This window comes from Pleurodeles waltl, chromosome 2_1 (genome assembly GCF_031143425.1).
Source record: "Pleurodeles waltl isolate 20211129_DDA chromosome 2_1, aPleWal1.hap1.20221129, whole genome shotgun sequence".
Taxonomy (NCBI): Eukaryota; Metazoa; Chordata; class Amphibia; order Caudata; family Salamandridae; genus Pleurodeles; species Pleurodeles waltl.
In genome coordinates this window covers 86295934-86317804 of record NC_090438.1, presented here as the reverse complement: position 1 = coordinate 86317804, position 21871 = coordinate 86295934, and the positions used below count along the sequence as shown (strand labels likewise).

General features: G+C 45.8%; 1 protein-coding gene across 1 annotated transcript in view; it reads right to left on the bottom strand.

Annotated features, from left to right (window-relative positions):
* Positions 1 to 21871, bottom strand: part of ST3GAL4 (ST3 beta-galactoside alpha-2,3-sialyltransferase 4) — a 428798-nt gene that overhangs the window by 119949 nt on the left and 286978 nt on the right. Inside the window, exon 5 of the mRNA XM_069210383.1 lies at positions 2863 to 2937. Coding sequence (XP_069066484.1) covers positions 2863 to 2937 — 75 coding nt within the window. The remainder of the gene's footprint in view (positions 1 to 2862; positions 2938 to 21871) is intronic.

Here is a 21871-nt window from a genome sequence, read left to right as displayed (position 1 = left end):
TGTGACCGCGACCCCGAGAGGTCGCCCAATGCATCTTGGCCCGCCGGATTCATCAACCCAGCCGGATCGTCAGGAACCGACACCTGGCACCGACGCTGCATCACCTCCCCTGCTTTGCAGTAAAGAACCAATGCTGCACCGGATCCAGCAACGCCTCACCTCCCAGACTCCGTGAACTGGCTTGTTTCTTAGTTACTAAAGGTATTGTACATGGGGATCCGTGCAGCTCTGTGACCGGTGCCGCCCTCCTCGCGAGTGGTGTCAGATTGTTGGGAACGGCTCTCGACGACACCGTGATAGCCCAAGTTGGATCTATTGTGTTTTCTAAGCATTTGAAGTTTAATATTTGAAAATTCATATCTTTGCTTGTGTATGTTGGATTTTTGTCGTTCTGGTCTTGTTTTATTCAGATAAATATTGATTATTGTTCTAAACTGGTGTTGAGTGCATTTGTGGTGTTTCCACTGTGTTACTGTGTGTGTTTGCACAAATACTTTATACATTGCCTCTAAGATAAGCCTGACTGCTTGTGCCAAGCTACCAAGGGGGTGAGAGCAGGGGTTATCTGAGCTGTGTATCTCTTACCCTGGCTAAAGTGAGAGTCCCTGCTTGGACAGAGTGCAAACTGACTGCCAACCAGAGACCAGGATTCTAACAAGAACCATCACTGTACCTTGGATGTCTACAATATTCCAGAATTTACTATTGTCATGCCAAGGTAAATAGTAGGACATGGTTGGGAACCACTGTGCAATGGCAGTCCATAGCATGCCAAGAATTAGCACCATTTTGCCATGCGTGGGCATCACTATGCTATGGTCCACCTCTAACTTCAGCATTACAATCTTTGCACTGGCTACTGCATGCAAGAGAGCCATCTTTAAGCTCCTCTGTCATGTTCATCGATCCCTCTATACAGTTGGCCCTGCTTACCTGTGAAACAGAATTCAGCTCTATTAAACCTTGATGTCTTGAAGATCAGCTAAACAGGCGTTTATTAGGTCATGGCGGACCCTTCCAGCCATAATAGAGGACACTCTTTCACATATTTTGCAGCCTTTCATTGCAACGCCGTACCACTGGACTGGTTACTAATCACAAATCTTATGGTATTTAGGAAGCCCCTCAAAACTCCAGTAGTTCACTAAAAACCCAAGTTTGAAGAGGGTCCAGACTGTACTCTCTATCTCAATTTGACTTTGCTCTGTTTAACAGTAATCTATGAGAAAAGAGGTGGGGGGGGGGGAAAGGGGAGACAGGGTGTGGGGAAAATCGGAACTGGGTTAGATAAAGAGGTATACCGGTTATGGCAAACAGAAGGGGTGAAGTGAATGCATAGGGTTAGGAGACAGGATGAAGGGTAGGGAACAGGGCAAGGAGGCAGAGTCACCCTTGATAAGAGGCACCAAACGACTCTGTTTCAAACCCCCAATGACCTACTGTCTGCCGAAGACACAGTTGACCACATCACCATGTTGAGTGCGCTTAAGGAATAGGTGGCTCTACCTCAGACAATCCTCAGTGGATTTGTCTCTTCACAAATGGAGTTTGTAGGTAACTTGGCCGTTGTTCCTAAAATTTTATACAGAGTTCGGGAAGAGTCCTCTCTCTCCACGTTTATGGTCGACTACTAAATTTAGGCTCTTTTGCCCCACAAATCAAAGCAGTAGTCAAGAGAAAAAACTCCCAAAGGTTCCTCCTTCCAAAAATCTTTTGGCTCTTGCAAACTGACCTCCGTATGGAACATTCATGTGCTCTGGTCAAGATCTATACTGGCTTGCCCAATAAATACATCTCAAGGCTGCAGAGTCTGCACAATCAGGCATTTAGCATTTCCTGCTAGTAAGGAAATGGAAAAATATTAGCCAAACAGGATAGCTCTCCTCTGGTTTCACATCTAGGGCAGGGGTCTTGCTTGGCTGACTTTGGCAACTGGCCCACCGCTATACGCGGTCAGAAACATGTGATTCTTCACAGCTTATCTGATCCAACAGCTTTTTAAGGGACTAAAGTATGGTGCAGATCATTGGTTCCAAGGTTTAAACTCTGGAACAGTCCCAGTCCCTCTGCTCATGAAAACGAAACTTTTCAAAACAGGCTTTCTATTAATTCAACATCTCCTTGTAGCAAGCGAAAAATACAAGATCAATGGCACACGCCCCAACCATCTGGCTGGACTCGAACCTCCTTGCTATTAGTAATCTTGTGTTTCTTTTATTTTTCCCCTTTTTCTGTTGCAGCATTCTGAAGCTGGCTAGGTGACAGGCATCACCTTATAAAAAGTGTAAACCAATTACTGTGTAGTGAGACGTAGCTATTGAATATTATTTGGAATCATTATGGACTGGAAACGATGTTGCATGAGAAAAAGAGACAGGGTGGAGAACAGATGAAAGAATGATCCCCGTAGATGCGCAGCAAGACAAATGCAAGTAAACAGGGGCTGATTCAGCAACAGAGCCCAGAGCCATGAGGTGCAAAATATTAGTGTTGAATAAAACAAGGACCTCAGGTGACGCTCAGACGTCAAGCCCTTGCAGTATCTGACCTCACAGAAAAGAACTGGTTCTTACCTAAAGCAGCCGAGCTCAGCACAGAGCAGTTGAGGATGAGTAAACCATGAATGTGGCTTTGGTGACCATTCACAACAGCCAGCCGAACAACACATTTGAGAAAGGCAGAATACAGGTAGAAACGTGGTCTCAGGGTTAAGAAACAGTCCCAGTTGGTGGTAGGATAACCAAATATTAACATCCTGGATCTTTGCCTTTCACTGGTGTATGTTAAAATTAACAATTTAATGAGATATTAAAAGATACAGCACTGCCCCCTAAATCATGCATAGTATGTCAGCATACTCACTTTTTTATTAATACTCTTGCCATGTCCTCCACACTTCCAGGAGAACACACTATCCGACTGTCATCTTTATAAGGCCTGTAAAACAGAAAACATGAGTCACGTTTGGGGTACAATGTAGCAAGTCCAGCTTTTAATAGCGTTCACATTAAGACACTACTAGAATTAGTACATATGGTGTTTGGGATTTTTTAATTACTCCTCCATTTCTTTCAATATTAAAACAAATTATACAGAAATATTTATGCAGGCACCAAGATAGTATGCTTCTAATGGGCAACTGGAGCCAAACATTTGCATAAATTCTTTCATGAGACTTTTCAAAAGTAAAACAGTTATGCACTTCGGCTCTTCATTTCATTGAGCAAGGCATTTGTAACAATCACTCATTCTTATAATAACTGATGGTCTGATTACATACCTTCAGTAATGCTCTCTGTTAGAGAGTCACCTTTTGAGTTTCCCCAGGCGTCGGACTGGATCCAGAAACTTTTTAACAGAACCTTTGTTTGAAGATAGGTGGCACCGTGCAGCCCTGCACCACTGCCATTCCGGTCAGGAAATGATGTGTGGTGCATATACAGGAATCACTTTTGCGCACATAGGTCAGTTGCTTTCCAGACTGTCCGCGCTCCCACACACAGAGTACCAAAAGCAATGTGGTGTGACCAGTGTGCAGATTCCTAGACTTGGGATCTTATTAATGGATAGAGTCAAATCAAAGAATGAAGAGGATCTGTGAAGGGGCTAAATAGAGTCTCTACCAAAAAGAGCGTTACCAAAGGGAAGTAACTTGTTCTTCTGATAGAGACTTCTAACAGCAGATTGCTCACCTTTTGAATAGATACCAAAGTACTTAATTGGAAGTGGGTTGTGAATGGACTCAAGCTATAAAGTCCTGTAGAAACGAATGAGTGAAATCACACTATCAGGGGATTTGACCATGCACTCAACAGTGCTTTGTAAATGTATGGAGGAACGCCCACGTAGCCATCTAGCCATCTAGCAACGAAAAAAAATATATATATATATATTTCTCTTGGATGTGTAAGGCCAAAAGTCACAATGGAAACAAGAGAATAGTAAGCATGGTGAATGACAGTCATGATGAGGATTATGAGGAGTATGGAATCGACAGGGTTGCGGTGTTGGTTGTTTGTGAACGCATAGTGAGCAAGATACAAGAAAGGTATCATCCTCCCAAGTGCACCATGGAAATTAAACAACATCATGGTGTGGGCAGAATTATGTTCTCCCTATTCCATAATGCAACTTGGCACAAACTGGGTGCTTGCAAGTTACTTATACCCGACATTGAACCAGAGGGGTACTGCGGAATGAAATTACCTTTATTAGGTTATTTTGATAGAACAGGCAAACTGAAGGGATAGTTTATGTCGTAGAGAGGGGTGAAGCATTATTAGGATGGAGAGAGCAAAGGGGATTAGGCATTATTCTCCATCCCAATCATCCCGAACAGGTATTATTTACAGGAGTGCCTGATGAAAAGAATATGAAGAAGCAAATAAGTTGAGCAGTAAATATTGCAAATTCTTTAGCGAAAAGCTTTGGTGTCTGGGAAAATTTGAGCACTGCATTGTTCTGAAGTCGAGTAGCAGCCCTAAAGTGTCTACAGTGAGAAGTGTTCCTCTGGTTTTGAGGGAATAACCTAAGGAAAAACTAGACAGGTTATGTGCGGTCGGTGTGACAGAGTCCACAGAATCATTGGAGTGGCTCAGCCCCATTGTCCTTGCATGGAAGTCTAATTACAAATTGCACATGCGTGTCGACTTGAGAGACTTGACTCAAAGTTTATGGATAGATAGGCATCCTTTACTGCAAAATGATTTCAAGTGTTAAGGGGGCAGTGTATTTTTCTTCAATAGACCTATATAATGCATACCATTAGGTACGACTACATCCGAAATCTAAGCACTTTACATCATTCATAACGGCTGAAGGGGAGTATCAATTCTTTTGCATGCCATTCGGATTGGCATCTGCCTCAGCGGTTTTCCAGAGACTCAAGGGAAGTGTGCAGTTGAGGGAAGGCAGGGGCAGCAACGCAGGGAGTAGATGCACATAAATTAATGCTGGCAACATGGAGGCGAGCCATGAGGCAAAGGAGCATGAAGACGAACAAGAGAGCCTTGAGGAGGCGCAGAAGCACATAGGCGAGAGAGAGCAACATAAGCACAGGTGGGAGCCAAAAGAACACAGGGTAGGGAGGCAGAGGAGAAGCACAAAAGAGAACTCAAAAACACATGCCCTCTCATCGGGTGCTTTAACAAAAAGAAAACAATAGCTCCTAAAACGCAAACCGTGGAAGGACAAGTATTTTGATAATGCTCCAGGGGAAGGCCAAACACAAGTAGAGGAAGTACAGCCATCATGCTCTAACGAATGAGAAGCAAGCAAATGAGAAGTACAATGAAGACTAAAACTGATAAGCAATAGGCGGGACCTAAGCACACTAAATGTCTCGCAAACTACAGCACATGCGCCGGCTCAGTCGAGACTAAAGGGCTTCTCCAGGCTGTCTGTGGCCGATACCTAAAAAGCGACTGTATGTACGTTTAGAAGATAATAGGTGCAGAATTATACGTGGTAGGAGCAGGGCCCTGGTTTTAAGTGGATGGAGGATTTTTCTACTTACTCATCAATTTACTCGAAGGGCACCTAGTTCAGGAGTTCGCTTGTTGCTAACAAAATGCCCAGAGTATAAGAAACTACAAGCAGTGAGCAGTCCATGGAGTACAAAATGGTGAAAAACAATTGTTGCAAAAAATGGTTTAGCTGCTTTGGGTTAGTGCTGAAGTGTGAAACTGTCCTTCCTTATATTAATTAATAATGTATGGCTATGTGCATCCAAAGACCGCTTAAAAGTGCTGCATAAATTTAAATGTTAAAAGAGGATACAAAAAAGGGGGAAGAGGATGGGTGAGGAAAAGAGAAAGATGTCACAAATTGGGTGTTCATAGAGCATTTATGTTATCGCAGGGCTGCTTGAAAGCACTGTAAAGGAAGAATGATGGATGAAAGGAGGACAGAGGGTAGACAGAAGAGGGAAGGATCATTCTGGCATATTGGGTATAACGCTCATGCTGGCATAGGGCTTCCCCAAAGAGCTACTGGGAGGAACAGGATAGGGAAGGAAAAGTAGGTATCTTTCCTCTCTCCTATCCTCCTACTTCCTTTTTCCATTCCACATTCTGCACCCTAAAACAGTTTGGGACAGCATAAGCATTACACAAGCAGCCTGCATGGCATAATGGTCCCCCCATCACGGTCTCCACTTTCCTTTTCCCTTGCAGCTCTTAGATGCAGCCTTAAGAAGGCACGGTACCACAAGAACATACAACATGCCTCAATGTTCCCTTTTTCGGTCACCCCTCCCTTCCCCTCACCTGCCACCTCTTTCCTATGCTTGTTCTCTCGAAGCAGCTCTAAGATGGTATGCAGGCTGTAGAAATCTCCACAATGCTATAAAGTCCTCACTTTTTCTCGCTCTCCATCCAACGACAAAGCAGTAAATATGGACCATTTACATAGGAGATCCTTGTAGGAAGGGCTCACGATATGACGGGGCGGAGGAGCGGGCACACTCAACATTAAAGCTTTTATGTAGCTTTATCCTGTCTGCGCACCTGTGGTTAAACAGAAGTTGGACCTAGTTAGGTCTTGGTTGGGCTTTTGCAAATTCAGCTTTGTCTTGAAGTACAAAATCCTCATGTTTCAATTGTACTGGTGATGGCCTCTCTGCCGGCCGAGATGCCCACACATGGGGATACAGAAAATTAGTCCTAGTGTCTGCCTGCTGGAGAGGAACCTTTGTAGTACGTTGGATGCCCTGTTACTGGCTTGATTTCCAGGGGCAGCTCCTCCACTGGGGCAGAGGAGCGTCACCCCCTTGCCCTGCCAGCAGCTGCAAACCTTTATCTGTAAAACCATAATAAACAAGGTTTATTATGGTTTTACTGTAAAAGGGGTGGGCCATGGGCGTGACAGTGACAGAGAGGGCATGCACAGTACTCCCCTCAGAGCGCATGTATGTTTGGCTGGCCGTCTCTGGCCAGCCAAACATGCATGCGCACTAGGCTCCCTCCAGCCCGGCACTATGTTGCCAGGTGGGAGAGAGCAGGCAGAGACTCTCACTTTGCCTCAAAGCACCCTGCCTGGGCGCTCCATCCAATCCTAACACTGCTTTCATGCTGCCAGCAGCACGAAAGCAGGGCAGGCTGGGAGCCTGTGCCTGCAGTGAAGGACCAGAGCAGTGACATAGGAACCATCCCCCCCCCCCCACCCACAGAGCACCTTTTACCTCCCACAACTGTTGATTTCACAAAATGTACATTGGCTGTTGTGTCTGGGGAAACTTTCAGGTTTTGGTGGGAATAGAAAAGCTACTGAAAAAGCTGACAGCCAAATATCCAGTTGGCATGCTGGTTGCTAGCACTGGCTGATGCAACATATGAATTACCAATACATGAATCACTGGAAGTTGAAACGCTTCATGAAGAGAGAATTATACCCAGGACTACTTTTATTGATGAGTTGGTGAACAATAGGATAAAACACATTCTTATTAACATAATGGATACATGGAACTTATGGACTGAAGGGTATGCTATGTCCCAGTCTAAAGGCACAAACTAATCAGGGAATTCACGTTTGTGGTCTGGTGTGACAGTGCAGCTGTCGCCAGACAATAATGTATGAATCACCAGGAGAGAGGCTTTAGCTCCAGTCACATGCTGGGAGCCATGAGCACATGTTTTGATTGAGCCAAAGTTGTGTGGTTCCACAAAAATGTGCTTGCACGCCTAACACGCAGCTGTGATCATGTTGTTTATTTACCCAGCTGCCTAAGTTTGAACTTTTAAGGGCACACATATGACATTGTAGTGCTTATAAAGTGCCTTAGACACCTAGATAATTTATGGTGTTTTTCTCTGGCAGCAGCACAGGTGGGAGGAGGGCATCGTTGTTATATACGGATTCTTAGGTGTGGCTTGACAGTGCAACTGTCACTTGACCTTAGAACCCACACCAATATTATTCTACAGTTCTTTGCTTCTACACAAAAACATATCCATTCCCATGCTCTCACCTTGCAATGCTTCATTGTACCATACAACATTCCTTTAAAGCCAGGCCTATTGGCATTGCTAATGGTTGTTGGAATTGGGTAGAAGACTTCAACCCAAACACATTGACAAGGAACTGTAAGTCCAGAGTTTGTGGGTATATCTTCTATTTATACATCACAGTAATGGCATTTGATTCAACCATGTGCTAATGATAATTATGTTGCCTTCATCATCTATGATTTAAAGGACAGCTTGGTTGTAGAGACAAGGATGTGGTAGTGCCCTTCGTCCCAGACAGTGTGATGTGTGATGGGAATTGATACTGTGAAGGATCAGGAATGCACCTGAGCATTGCAGCGGTCTTCTTGCCCGTACTTGTCACCTCCAGGTAGTCTACACTGACAGTCCATTGCCCGGCTGAACAGTGATATGTTGAGCATAAAGCAGTGGCCATCTTGATGCCTGGCACTCCCTCAATAAAGACTAGACCAGTAACATACGCGCAGATCAGACGGATCTCATTGCATATCAGACCTGACATGGATTTTCCATGTATACAAATGATGGCAATTTGAATTAAGTTGTCCTTTTTGGTACTGGAGATGGTTATTCCACATTATATTCACTTTGGCTTCCTATATTTTGCTCAAGTAGGAAGCCACTACCCCAGACAGTCCCCCAGGAGGGTTAGTTCCCACCCGGTCAGCCAAGACAGCGAACATCAGCCATTCTATTGATGTTTACCACAAAGTACTAGCTATTTGTCTGAATTAATATGCCCTCTTGATTCTGCAGCTGCGTGAGTCATGATGAGTTTCTGCATTTTTGCACACAAACAGATGATGCTGCTCCTCTTTGAGATCCTGTAATTTATTCATTGTTTAAACCACATGGATTGATCTTATTAGTGCTCCTATAGTGTAAAGCGATCACAAAGAGAATGATTAGTTACGAAACCGCAATAAGACCATCATCAGAAGAGGAATATGCCTAGCTTGTGTACTGCCAGCTGATGCACTCATCTCCAGATGTCACTGAGAATATTTTTAACTTTGCACCTTCCCAACACATTAAAACAATCCATGCCTCATCTTCATCTGCTCATCCCCCTTTGAGACCCGATACTCCCACCAGTAAACTCAAAACAAAGAAAAAAGAAATGCAAATCTAACATCCTCAATGAATTCCCAAAACATTAATTGCTGATACTTATGTCAACTTCATAAAAACTGACATGACACCAGACCCCTTGTTCTACACATCAGCTACAACGTTGTGGAAAAGACCTTTCATGCTACATTTTTCGACGCTCACCAGATCAATGATAGCTGGAGGACTGAAGCCAGTAGGCCTTAAGCTGATATATGCCTCCATCTTAACCATACATTTATATAAGAATGGTAAGATAATGTTCCATACCAACTTACATACCTTTGACCTGCACTTTCTAAAATAAAGAATTACCTGGATCAAATCACCTCCACCTGTGATTGGCCCTTGCAATTCCCTCATAATTCTTCCAGTCAACCTCACCCCCTGTTGGACCTGGCCCTTTTTTGCAGGGTCACCCCCAAACTTTTTGCCTCCTTCCTCCTAGTTTTTCTGACCAGTTTTGTTGGCTTTAGTACTCTGGGCACTTTATCACTGCTAACCAGTGCTAAAATGCATATATTTTCTGTGTAAATTGAATTGGTGATTGGTTTATGTAGGAGGCTGGACTGGCTTGTAGTGAGTACCAAGGGGTACTTGCACCTTGCACCAGGCCCAGTTATCCCTTATTAGTGTATAGGGTGTCTAGCAGCATAGGCTGATAGATAATGGTAGCTTAGCAGAGCAGCTTAGGCTGAACTAGGAGACGAGTGAAGCTCCTACAGTACCACTAGTGTCATATGCACAATATCATAAGAAAACACAATACACAGATATACTAAAAATAAATGTACTTTATTTTTATGACAATATGCCAAAGTATCTCAGAGTGTACCCTCAGTATGAGGATAGCAAATATACACAAGATATATGTACACAATACCAAAATATGCAGTAATAGTATTAGAAAACAGTGCAAACAATGTATAGTTACAATAGGATGCAATGGGGACACATAGGGATAGGGGCAACACAAACCATATACTCCAAAAGTGGAATGCGAACCACGAATGGACCCCAAACCTATGTGACCTTGTAGAGGGTCGCTGGGACTATTAGAAAATAGTAAGGGTTAGAAAATAGCCCACCCCAAGACCCTGAAAAGTGAGTGCAAAGTGCACTAAAGTTCCCCTAAGGACATAGAAGTCGTGATAGGGGAATTCTGCAGGAAAGACACAAACCGGCAGTGCAACAACGATGGATTTCCAGTCGAGGGTACCTGTGGAGCAAGGGGACCAAGTCCAAAAGTCACAAGCCAGTCGGAGATGGGCAGATGCCCAAGAAATGCCAGCTGTGGGTGCAAAGAAGCTGCTACTGGACAGTAGAAGCTGAAGGTTCCGCAGGAACGACAAGGGCTAGAGACTTCCCTTTGGAGGATGGATCCCCCATGCCGTGGAGAGTCGTGCAAAAGTATTTTCCTGAAGAAAGACCGCCAACAAGCCTTGCTAGCTGCAAATCGTGCGGTTAGGGTTTTTGGATGCTGCTGTGGCCCAGGAGGGACCAGGATGTTGCCAATTGCGTCTGGGGACAGAGGGGGCGTCGAGCAAGACAAGGAGCCCTCTCAGAAGCAGGCAGCACCCGCAGAAGTGCCGGAACAGGCACTACGAAAGTGGAGTGAAACGGTGCTCACCCGAAGTTGCACAAAGGAGTCCCACGCCGCCGGAGGACAACTTAGGAAGTCGTGCAATGCAGGTTAGAGTGCCGTGGACCCAGGCTGGACTGTGCACAAAGGATTTCCGCCGGAAGTGCACGGAGGCCGGAGTAGCTGCAAAAGTCGCGGTTCCCAGCAATGCAGTCTGGCGTGGGGAGGCAAGGACTTACCTCCACCAAACTTGGACTGAAGAGTCACTGGACTGTGGGGGTCACTTGGACAGAGTTGCTGGATTCAAGGGACCTCGCTCGTCGTGCTGAGAGGAGACCCAGGGTACCGGTAATGCAGTTCTTTGGTGCCTGCGGTTGCAGGGGGACGATTCCGTCGACCCACAGGAGATTTCTTCGGAGCTTCTATTGCATAGAGGAGGCAGACTACCCCCACAGCATGCACCACCAGGAAAACAGTCGAGAAGGCGGCAGGATCAGCGTTACAGAGTTGCAGTAGTCGTCTTTGCTACTTTGTTGCAGTTTTGCAGGCTTCCAGCGCAGTCAGCAGTCGATTCCTTGGCAGAAGGTGAAGAGAGAGATGCAGAGGAACTCGGATGAGCTCTTGCATTCGTTATCTAAGGAATCCCCAAAGACATAGACCCTAAATAGCCAGAAAAGAGGGTTTGGCTACCTAGGAGAGAGGATAGGCTAGCAACACCTGAAGGAGCCTATCAGAAGGAGACTCTGACGTCACCTGCTGGCACTGGCCACTCAGAGCAGTCCAGTGTGCCAGCAGCACCTCTGTTTCCAAGATGGCAGAGGTCTGGAGCACACTGGAGGAGCTCTGGGCACCTCCCAGGGGAGGTGCAGGTCAGGGGAGTGGTCACTCCCCTTTCCTTTGTCCAGTTTTGCGCCAGAGCAGGGCTGAGGGGTCCCTGAACCGGTGTAGACTGGCTTATGCAGAAATGGGCACCATGTGTGCCCATGAAATCATTTCCAGAGGCTGGGGGAGGCTACTCCTCCCCTGCCTGAACACCTTTTTCCAAAGGGAGAGTAACACCCTCTCTCTGAGGAAGTCCTTTGTTCTGCCTTCCTGGGCCAAGCCTGGCTGGACCCCAGGAGGGCAGAAACCTGTCTGAGGGGTTGGCAGCAGCAGCAGTGAAACCCCGGGAAAGGCAGTTTGGCAGTACCCAGGTCTGAGCTACAGACCTGTGGGATCATGGGATTGTGCCAACTATGCCAGGATGGCATAGAGGGGGCAATTCCATGATCATAGACATGTTACGTGGCCATATTCGGAGTTACCATTGTGAAGCTACATATAGGTAGTGACCTATATGTAGTGCACGCGTGTAATGGTGTCCCCGCACTCACAAAGTCTGGGGAATTGGCCCTGAACAATGTGGGGGCACCTTGGCTAGTGCCAGGGTGCCCACACACTAAGTAACTTAGCACCCAACCTTTACCAGGTAAAGGTTAGACATATAGGTGACTTATAAGTTACTTAAGTGCAGTGTAAAATGGCTGTGAAATAACGTGGACGTTATTTCACTCAGGCTGCAGTGGCAGGCCTGTGTAAGAATTGTCAGAGCTCCCTATGGGTGGCAAAAGAAATGCTGCAGCCCATAGGGATCTCCTGGAACCCCAATACCCTGGGTACCTCAGTACCATATACTAGGGAATTATAAGGGTGTTCCAGTATGCCAATGTAAATTGGTAAAATTAGTCACTAGACTGTTAGTGACAATTTGTACAGCGAGAGCATAACCACAGAGGTTCTGGTTAGCAGAGCCTCAGTGAGACAGTTAGGCATCACACAGGGAACACATACCTATAGGTCACAAACTTATGAGCACTGGGGTCCTGACTAGCAGGGTCCCAGTGACACATAACAAACATACTGAAAACATAGTGTTTTCACTATGAGCACTGGGCCCTGGCTAGCAGGATCCCAGTGAGACAGTGAAAACACCCTGACATACACTCACAAACAGCCCAAAAGTGGGGGTAACAAGGCTAGAAAGAGGCTACTTTCTCACAGTTTATTCATGATTGGCAGATATGATTTACTAGTAAGTCCCTAGTAAAGTACACTAGAGGTGCCCAGAGCCTATAAATGAAATGCTACTAGTGGTTCTGCAGCACTGATTGTGCCACCCACGTGTAGTCCTGTAAACATGTCTCAGCCCTGCCACTGCAGTGTCTGTGTGTGCAGTCTTGTACTGCCAATTTGACCTTGCCTCAGGCCCAAACCTTCCCTTTTTATACAGGTAAGGCAACCCAAAGGTAGGCCCTAGGTAGCTCCATGTGCAGGGTGCAGTGTATGTTAAAGGTGGGACATGTACTGGTGTGTTTTACATGTCCTAACAGTGAAATACTGCCAAATTCGTTTTTCATTGTTGCAAGGCCCATCTCCCATAGGTTAACATGTGGGCTGCCTTTAAATATCTTTTAAGTGTAGTTTCCCTTTGAGAACAGATAGAGATCTGGAGTTTGGGGGTCCCTGAGCTCACTATTTAAAAATACACCTTTTGGTAAAGTTGGTTTTTAAACTGTCTGTTTGAAAATGCCACTTTTAAAAAGTGGGCATTTTCTTGCTTAAATCATTCTGTGAGTCTGACTGCTTGTGTATTCCCTGTCTGGGTCAGACTGACAGCTGGGCTGTTTGCGAATCCCCTCTAGACAGTGGCACAAAGGGAGCTGAGGTGTAGCCTGCATATCCTGATGAGCCACCTGGGCTAGAGTGGAGGGAGGAGTGGTCACTTACACCTGAATGGGTTATGCCTGCCCTCACACAATGTAGTCTCCAACCCCCTGGTGTGTGTCTGTTGCTCACAAGATCCTGCCTTGCCCAGGCCTGACTCCAGAGACTTTCCTTTGAAGTTTGCCTACTTCAAAGGCAGAAAGGGGTATAAGTAATGGACTCAAAACCCCAGATTTTTTGATTTGCTTCTGGAACCAAGAGGAACCTCTGCCAAGGAGAAGAGCTGAAGAGAAGTGCTGCCACTGCCTGTGACTGTGCTTTGTTGGACTATCCTGCAGTTGCTGCTTCTGCCTGAGGAAGAGGACAAAGACTAGAATTTGTTGTATATTACTGCTTGTGAAGAATCTCCAAGGCCTTGGACTTAGCTTGCCTCCTGTTTTGAAGTCTCGGGCCATAAAAGACTTCCTCTGCCAGCACTTGGACTCTCTGCTGAGACTCCTGCCCTGCCAAGTGGTGCCCTATCCAGTCCCTGGGCCTTTGAAAGGTGAAGCTGGTAGAACAAGGACGGAAATGAATGTACAGGGAGGTGTGCAGGGCAAATTTTGACGCACCACCTGCAATGCGGTAGTGAAAATGACACGTCACCCGCCTTGCGGCCAATTTCAACCCATAACCTGCATTGCAGCTAGAGAAACAACAACACTACCTTGCAGCAGCTGAAAACGCAAACCACATGCAGCGCGGTTTCCCATCACTGTGTGGCTGGATTTCTCAGGCACTGTCGCTGGGCGTTAAAGTCATTGTGAACCTGCGTGGATCCGAGGTGCTCCGTCTGGAAATCCACACATGGCTCTCTTGCGGGAGAGAAAAACTAAACATTGCCTACCCAACCGGAGAAGAAACAACAAACGGCCTCACTTGCAAGTAAGGAATCGGTGCATCGCTGACTTTGTCGATGCACGCTCGCCCGTGCGTCTTTATTTTTTACGCAAACCAGGTACTTTGTGTAAAATCAACGTTTCAAATTCATTGTTTTCTATGGAGTAAGAATCTTTTTACTTTGAAAATTCATAACTTGACTTGTGTATGTTGGATTTTTGTTGTTTTGGTCTTGTTTCATTTAGATCAATACTGCCAATTTTTCTAAACTCATGTGGTGTCCATTTTGTAGTGTTCTCACTATATTGTGTGTTGGTACAAATATTTTACACATTGCCTTTGAGATAAGCCTAACTGCTTGAGCCAAGCTATCAAGGGAGCAAGCAGAGGTTATCTAAGTTTGTATTTCCATTGCCCTGACTGGACTGAAAGTTCCTGCTTGGACAGAGTGCAAACTGACTGCCAACCAAAGACCCCATTTCTAACCACCCAAATTATTTATTATCCAATGCATTCTTCTTGTGTCTCGCCAAGTCATTTCCCTCAATAGCTATTATACCACGATCTGCTGAGTATATAATGGGTGCACATATTAAAGCAAGATTTGCTGCAAAAATGCCTATAATATTCATGACTGACGTGCATACATCTGGGTTCAAACTGAGGTGGCATGGTGGGAAAAATAAAGAACAATAACAGTCTTGAATGCTACCTCAGGTGCCTGGCAGTGGTTAGACTTATTGCAATCACTCTCACATCATCTTTTGTATGCTTCAAGTAATACCCAAAGTGGCAAAGGGTATGCCCAGATATGGGTCTCGTGCTTACAGTGCCACTGGAACAAACCTACAACTGACTGAAGAACCCCAATCCGAACAAAATCAGCCTTGGGTTGCTTGTGTTCTGGTTCAAGGAGGACCCAGTCTAGCAGTTCACGTTGGACTGTTCATATTGGAGCAGGGTCAATATCAATTTGCATATGTCTGCGTACAAACTGAGGTGGCATGGTGGACAAAAGAATGATGGGGCTGATTGCAAGTGGTGAGACTTATTACAAGCATCATCCGAACACCTTTTGCGCGACTCACTCCTACATTCCCCTCCCCAAATAAAATGGCACGGTTACTGGCAGCCGTCCTGTCCTGTACGGATTGCTGTAATAGCCTCTAGACAAGCTCCCCAACAAACCAACCCCTTTCCATGCTGCAATAAGTAGAGAATCTGGCAGCTCTCGTCTGAAGAGTGAATATTATATTGCTCTGGCTCGCAGATCCCGCCCCTTCCTCTTGGTGAAAGAAAGGGCCTCTGTTAAACCTGTCTACATTGTCCCCAAGGGTCTACACACTCTACATCTCCAGCATACTGCTGCAATACCGTCTGACCTGAAGCCTCGGGTCAGCTAATTGAGGTATCCTGTCCCTTATCAATTCAAATACAAATTATTTAGTACTAATCCTTTCATCACTAGGGCTCACACAAGTGCACCTCCTCATGGAACTCTACATCCACCCACCTAACACTTTAAAGCACCTACCCCAAATGGATTGGTTAGTAGCAATTATGAAAACCCCTTCCTACTAGGACTACTACTACTAATCCTAATAAAAATATTTGGAGCAAAAGTTCATCACTAGTTCCAAGTTCCACCAACAGCTTTGAAAAAAGACCTTTCACATTTTTGCCACAGCAAGAGTGCCACATTAACAGTTGGAATTCCATTCTTATACTACAGATGGAAGGAAGATGGGGTTAATGTTTAGGTCTAGCATAAAACAGCGCATGTGCGGTCTTGAAAGACCTTTCGATATTTTACAGTGGGCTCAGAGGCTGCTCACTACTTAGCATTGGCTGGCTTCATTGTTACTCATTTGCTTGCAGACTTCCTTCCTGTGTGTGTTTGTACCTCCCCTGGAGCATGGATGCATTATTTATGGCCTTGTAGGGCACTTTTATTTTCAGGTGCTTTTTTTATTTTTATTTAAGAACTCTACAAAACTGCACGCTTTTCAGCTGTCTCCCTAGTGTACTTCTCCCCCCTCCATGTTCCATGCCCAATCTCCTTCTGTTCACCAACCCTCAGTTGTCCCTTTATTTTCCCTCAGCCCCTCCCCTCAACTCTGTTGCCCACCTGACTGCTTCCAGCTCAGTGCTTAATTTGTAAATAAAAAGGTGCTGGTGCCCAAAGCCCTCCTCTTAAACACGCGGCTGCTGCAATGAAATGTGTGAACACAGAATACTGAGGCGGCGTAATCCTGAAGCCATCTTGGGCCTCTTCAATCCATATAAAGCCACTCCCTGCCCCTTCAGCTCACTCTAGCAGCTTTCTACTTTTTCCCTTTGTGACGCTTTTTAGTTTTTCCTTTCCTCCGTCTTTCCCATATGTGTCTTTTGCTTGCAGCAAATGCTTGAGGCAGAAGAATAAGTGCCGGTGACAAGGCAGTACAAAGGTTATGCTCACTGAGTCCTCATCCTCTCTGCAGGAACTCAAAACATTGCTCTCCACGACACAACTCTGGCCAGTTCCCAGTGGCCGCTTCTTACGAGACTGCTAACAGAGCTAGCCAAGTATTGGCACTTCCGAAACTAAACGCAGCAGAGGATGGCACAGGGGTGGCTGGTGTTCAAGAGCTAAGGGGCTGCGCCCCTAGCCTTTTCTGGCCTCTCTAGTGAAGCATATATTTAAATACATTATGAAAGTAAAACATTTTCGGCACAACATTTTCCGAGTGAAAGTTGTGCACTTTCAAAAGCCCCACTGCGCCTGCATGAGTATGTGGCTGAAAGCTGCACAGTAAGGCTGACAGGGCTTGCCCACGCAAAGCCCTTACGTTTTCTCAGAACGCAGTGACCTCCTTGGCTTATCTCCTCCTCCACCAGGAGTGCTGATAGTAAACAGCCTGAAGCGTTTTTCTGTTCAGCTCGGGTTTCTAAAAGCTTCATGCCACTCAGATATTATTACTCCACCCTTTCCTATATACTCAAATGGTAGGGTATGATCAGAAGGCCTTACTGACTACACCCCACTCTATGACGCAATGGTTAAGGGTCCGTTGAGAATCATGTTACCACAGGTCACATTTTATTAAGAGAATGTGGCATTGTGCAAAAGAAATCCCCTTTTCCTGCATTACAAGGAATCTGTGGCAGAGAAATGGAATAAATACAATAAATAACTTCATCCAGGGCTCTCTGGGAGACAGGAGTGTGACCTGAAGACCTCAAGTCATAAATATGCTAAAGACAACCCTGCACACAAGTATGTTGGAGCTCTATCTTTTTTACAGACAATAAGAAAAAAATCTGTTCTCTCAGTTCTACTCTCTCTTCCCTCCACTGCCTCTGTAGGTGATTTAGTCTCTCAAAGGCAGTAATGGTTCCAGTAATTTATCATGGCTAGTTATGCTCGTTTTATTTCTTCTGCAGACTAATGACGTGATAGGTCATATTGAACAAGTAATCTGCAGCTCAAATAAAAGTGTAGCTTTTATCACCGAAACTGCTGGATACTGGATGGGTGAAGCTATATGTGTTTGTTTGAATAAGTGTTTGCAGGGCTTGACTAAGTGGCTGAGAAAAAGTGGGTGTCTGTGTATAAGAGTTGTGTGAATGGCAGTGGATGACAATGTGGATAAGTGAATGGGTAGGCGACCAAAGGCAGTGGGTGAGTAGGTGAATGGAAATAATTGGGTAGTGAGGCTCACTCACAAAGTGCAATTCCGTCTTGTATTTGTGCCCCACCACTGCTTTCAGTCACCAGCCACCACTGGGATGGCACTATATTTAGGTTACTGCAGGTTGCCAGAAGTGAAAACGAAGAGTTCAGGATTTTGAAATGTGTACATAAAGATACCTTCAACAAGGTTACCAGATGTTTTCCAGGAGGGCCCTGTGATTATTTCTGGGCATGTGTTACTTCAAACAAAGAAACGGTGGATGTTTGATGGAGTTTTTGGGTGAAGGACCCTAATATCTCATGCCCTGCCTCACCTCCAGATGAATTCAGGTAGTCCCTCAAAATACCTGAGGGTTTAGGATGGGTGACGGGAGGAAGATGGTCCCTCCGTATTACAATACAGCTTCTAAACATGCACAGTGATACGTTGCCAAAGTATACATGTCTGGGAGTCATGTTAGACTGGTCGAACAAGTGAAGGCACAACCACCGAGCAGCCTGGCACTACATGATGGTGGTCAGGGTTGGATTGGGGCCACAATTAGGCCCGGGCAGTAAAAAAAAAAAGTGGCCCACATTCGCAGATAGCAACCTTTCGCAAAACAAAACACTGTTTAGTTAGGGGCATGGACCTAATGTTCGTAAACATTTGCAGTACTAAACGTATTTTAAACCTTATAGGGCCTGTAACTTTTGTCAAGACTGGAAACAAAATTATTCCACATTATTCCTTTGGGTGTTCTTGGAATATTTCTCACCCTGAGATTCCCTGAGAGTCCTCTTTATCCTTAGGCCTTTTACACTCACCCATGGCTTTTTAGATATGTGCAGTACTTTTACACTACTTAAGAGAGGTCCTGTAGTGTAGTGTTCAGAGACTGGCAAAATGCACATTGTTACTTTTTTTTACTTGCAGATAGCATCATGCTTAAGTTCTAACAAATGAAATGATGCTAGTGTGTAAATGCAAAAATAAATATATATAGTGTCACTTTCCTCACAGTTTTATATAGCATAAACTTGACACAGAAGCGTTGGAGAGCTTTACAAGGGCACCAGATAACAATACAGAAGGTCAGATTAATTATTTTGGAGGCTCAGGTGAATTATGTGATTTGCCCAGGATCACAAGATGCTGAGCTGATGCTGGGACTTAAACATGGTTTCTCAGTTTCAAAGTCCGCTAAAGCCACAACCTCTCCCTGTTGACTGCAGAAACGGAAATGTGTCAGGCAAAGAAGAACAGCGGAGGCTAATTTATCCCACTCTGTTCCATGGAGAGGAGGGGACCAAAATCAACTGAAGACTTTCCTCTCTGCCTCTCACTACCAAACTCTCAGGTCCTCTCCCCTGCCCGTCCTCTGCAAAGCAAGTGGGAACGGCTTCCCATCAGGAGCTCTGTCACACCTGGAGAGAGTCGGAGGGGGCACGCGGTGACAGCTGGAGCAACCCATTGTCATTCTGCCTATGACCATTAGCCGGCTGCCCGGACTTCATTTGAGGGAGATGTATATAAAAGCTAGTACAACAGGCTTTCACGTTGTGCACTTGGTGGCGCCGGAGAAGGCCAAAGCAGGTTGCGCTGTTTAACAGACTGAGCAACCTGCCCATTAGCTGGCCTCAGGCACAGGCCCATCGGCCGATGCCCGATTTACCAATCCGAGGCTGATGGTGGTGGGTGGTGGGGGGGGGAGGGCTCGTCCTGCTCCAGCAGATGTTTCATGTAGGTCCACTCTCCGAGGACCATGATTACAACTCGGCCCTGCTCAGCAAGCATTCGGTACCACACGCTGTGGTACTGCTACTCATAGCATGAATAGCAATCCTGGATCGGGTATGAAGAAGCCTCCCTAGACTCCCTCTATAGCCAGATGGCTACTGTGGAGTGGGGGCGCGAGACCAGGAGCCCCAACTCTAGTGACCTTCACTTGCCAGTCCACAGTGCTCCGAGGCCACTTCGACGGAGACAGGGAGTGTCCTCCTTTAACCTGTTGAAGGGACGGAGGCAGCGGTGCTCTCTTCCGGCACGTTGCTAGGGGTGGTGCCCGAGTATAGCTCATGCTGGATGAACTAATGCTGCTGACGTGAGATGCTCATTTAGATTTCGAAAACAAACAACTCCTGCGGTCTCGGTTTAAAGGGCGTCGAGTGTGGTTTAAACCCAGGGTGAGACTCATCCCCGTCCACTGAGCTCGGACTCGCGCTGGGCACGTACTAAGACAGTCACGAAAAAAAAAAAAAACACTTCACTTCAAATGTTGTGCCCAGCTGGGCTCATAATAACCTCACCCCCCGGTGACCCTTCGGCTCACCGAGCTTGCTTCCCGGGCGGCGGCTGCGTCTGACAGCAGCCTGGTTACGTTCACACGCAAATACTGAGGTAAATAATGCCAAGGTCTCCTGTAATGAGGTGTCATAAACACAGCCGAGGCTCATCTCTGCTGTGTGCCAACTCCTCTATTTACGCCACCAGGAGGAACAAATTAGGCTTTTAAGTAAATATATCTAGTCATAGGTGCAAACGGAGCGTGGCGAGTGGCTACCTCACTGCCGGCGGCTAAACAAATGCGGATGTTACGTGATGAACATCTCGCATAATTGACGTCTAAAGTCGGTGCATCTGCACTGACGGTAACCCGATGCAGAGAAACCACGGCACGCGCGCATGCGCGCTGGATCCACGCCTTAAGGCGCAATGAGGGGCGAGGGGAGGCGACTGGAGGCAGATGGACCCTCGGAATTAAAAAACGGCTGTTAAACATGCACTGTGCAAAACTGAAGTACTACACGTCTGGTGGTCATGTTGGACTGGTCGAACAAGTCAAGGCTAGGGCGTAGCTTGATGAGGTGTTTGGGGGGTGTTAACCCCCCACCCTCCTAATAAATGTATTTTTTGGAACACTGGGGTACAGGTACTTTCAGTCAGGTGTGAAGAGGTGTCTGTCGGATTTCATAAGGAATTATTACATACACACATACAAAAACGCACACAACACTCGCCCTCTCTGCTTTGAAAATCTTCAAAAATATTAGTTATTTTACAAAATATTGTGTTTTCTCTCACTTGGGGCCTCTACCAATCCACATTCGTTTTCCTTTCCACTACCCCTTTAGCCCCGCTCATGTATCCAGCTTGTCCTATAACGTATTTTGACATTATATACCAAAGTGATTGTTGGAAAATCTGAAGCTCCCGCAAACCCCCCCCCCCCCCCCCCCCCCCCCAACCATCCTCAATTGAGTCCAGCCGAACACCTGCGAAGGCTCAGATTTTTGGGAGGTGGATAACTGTGGAGAATTTTGTGGACAGTGAGCACCGAAGAAGTAATGAAGGCAGTAACGTTTTATTGTTGGAAGTTGGCTGAGTATATTTGTGGGACTCTATCACTCCTCTTCTTTTTTAAGTTCATTGTTTTCTAAAAATGTTAAGTGATCATCAGGAATTGCTTCCCGAAGTACGGGTGCAGCATTTGCACCTAGAATACTGGTCACCAATGTGACTAAAGCTTGATGGTCACTGATAATCAACTCTGTCTTTTCCACTCCGACATGGAATTATTTTAGCATTGAAGGGAGGGGGTATCTGGCTGGGTGTGTCCTCATAAGGATGGTCTCCAGACAGGGGTAGGAGGCAGACTGAGACTTGTTTAGGTTGGCTGAAAGTTAATGATCTCTGGGATGACCCTGTTGCTTAATCTGACTGGCTTGCCATGAAGGTGATTTTAGACACTTTTTACTGGTATCAAGCAGCAATTTGCTTCCACGCCTGTTAAATGTATGTTGTATGTATTCTGTTAATTCCTCTGATAGATACTGTTAGAAGGCAAGCTCGGAGCACAGGTACAGTTCAGTGTTGATGAAGGAAGGATCATCCTTATCAGTACTTTAGCTTGCCAAGGTGAGGTTGATGATTTTGATGAGTGGTCTGAAGACCGC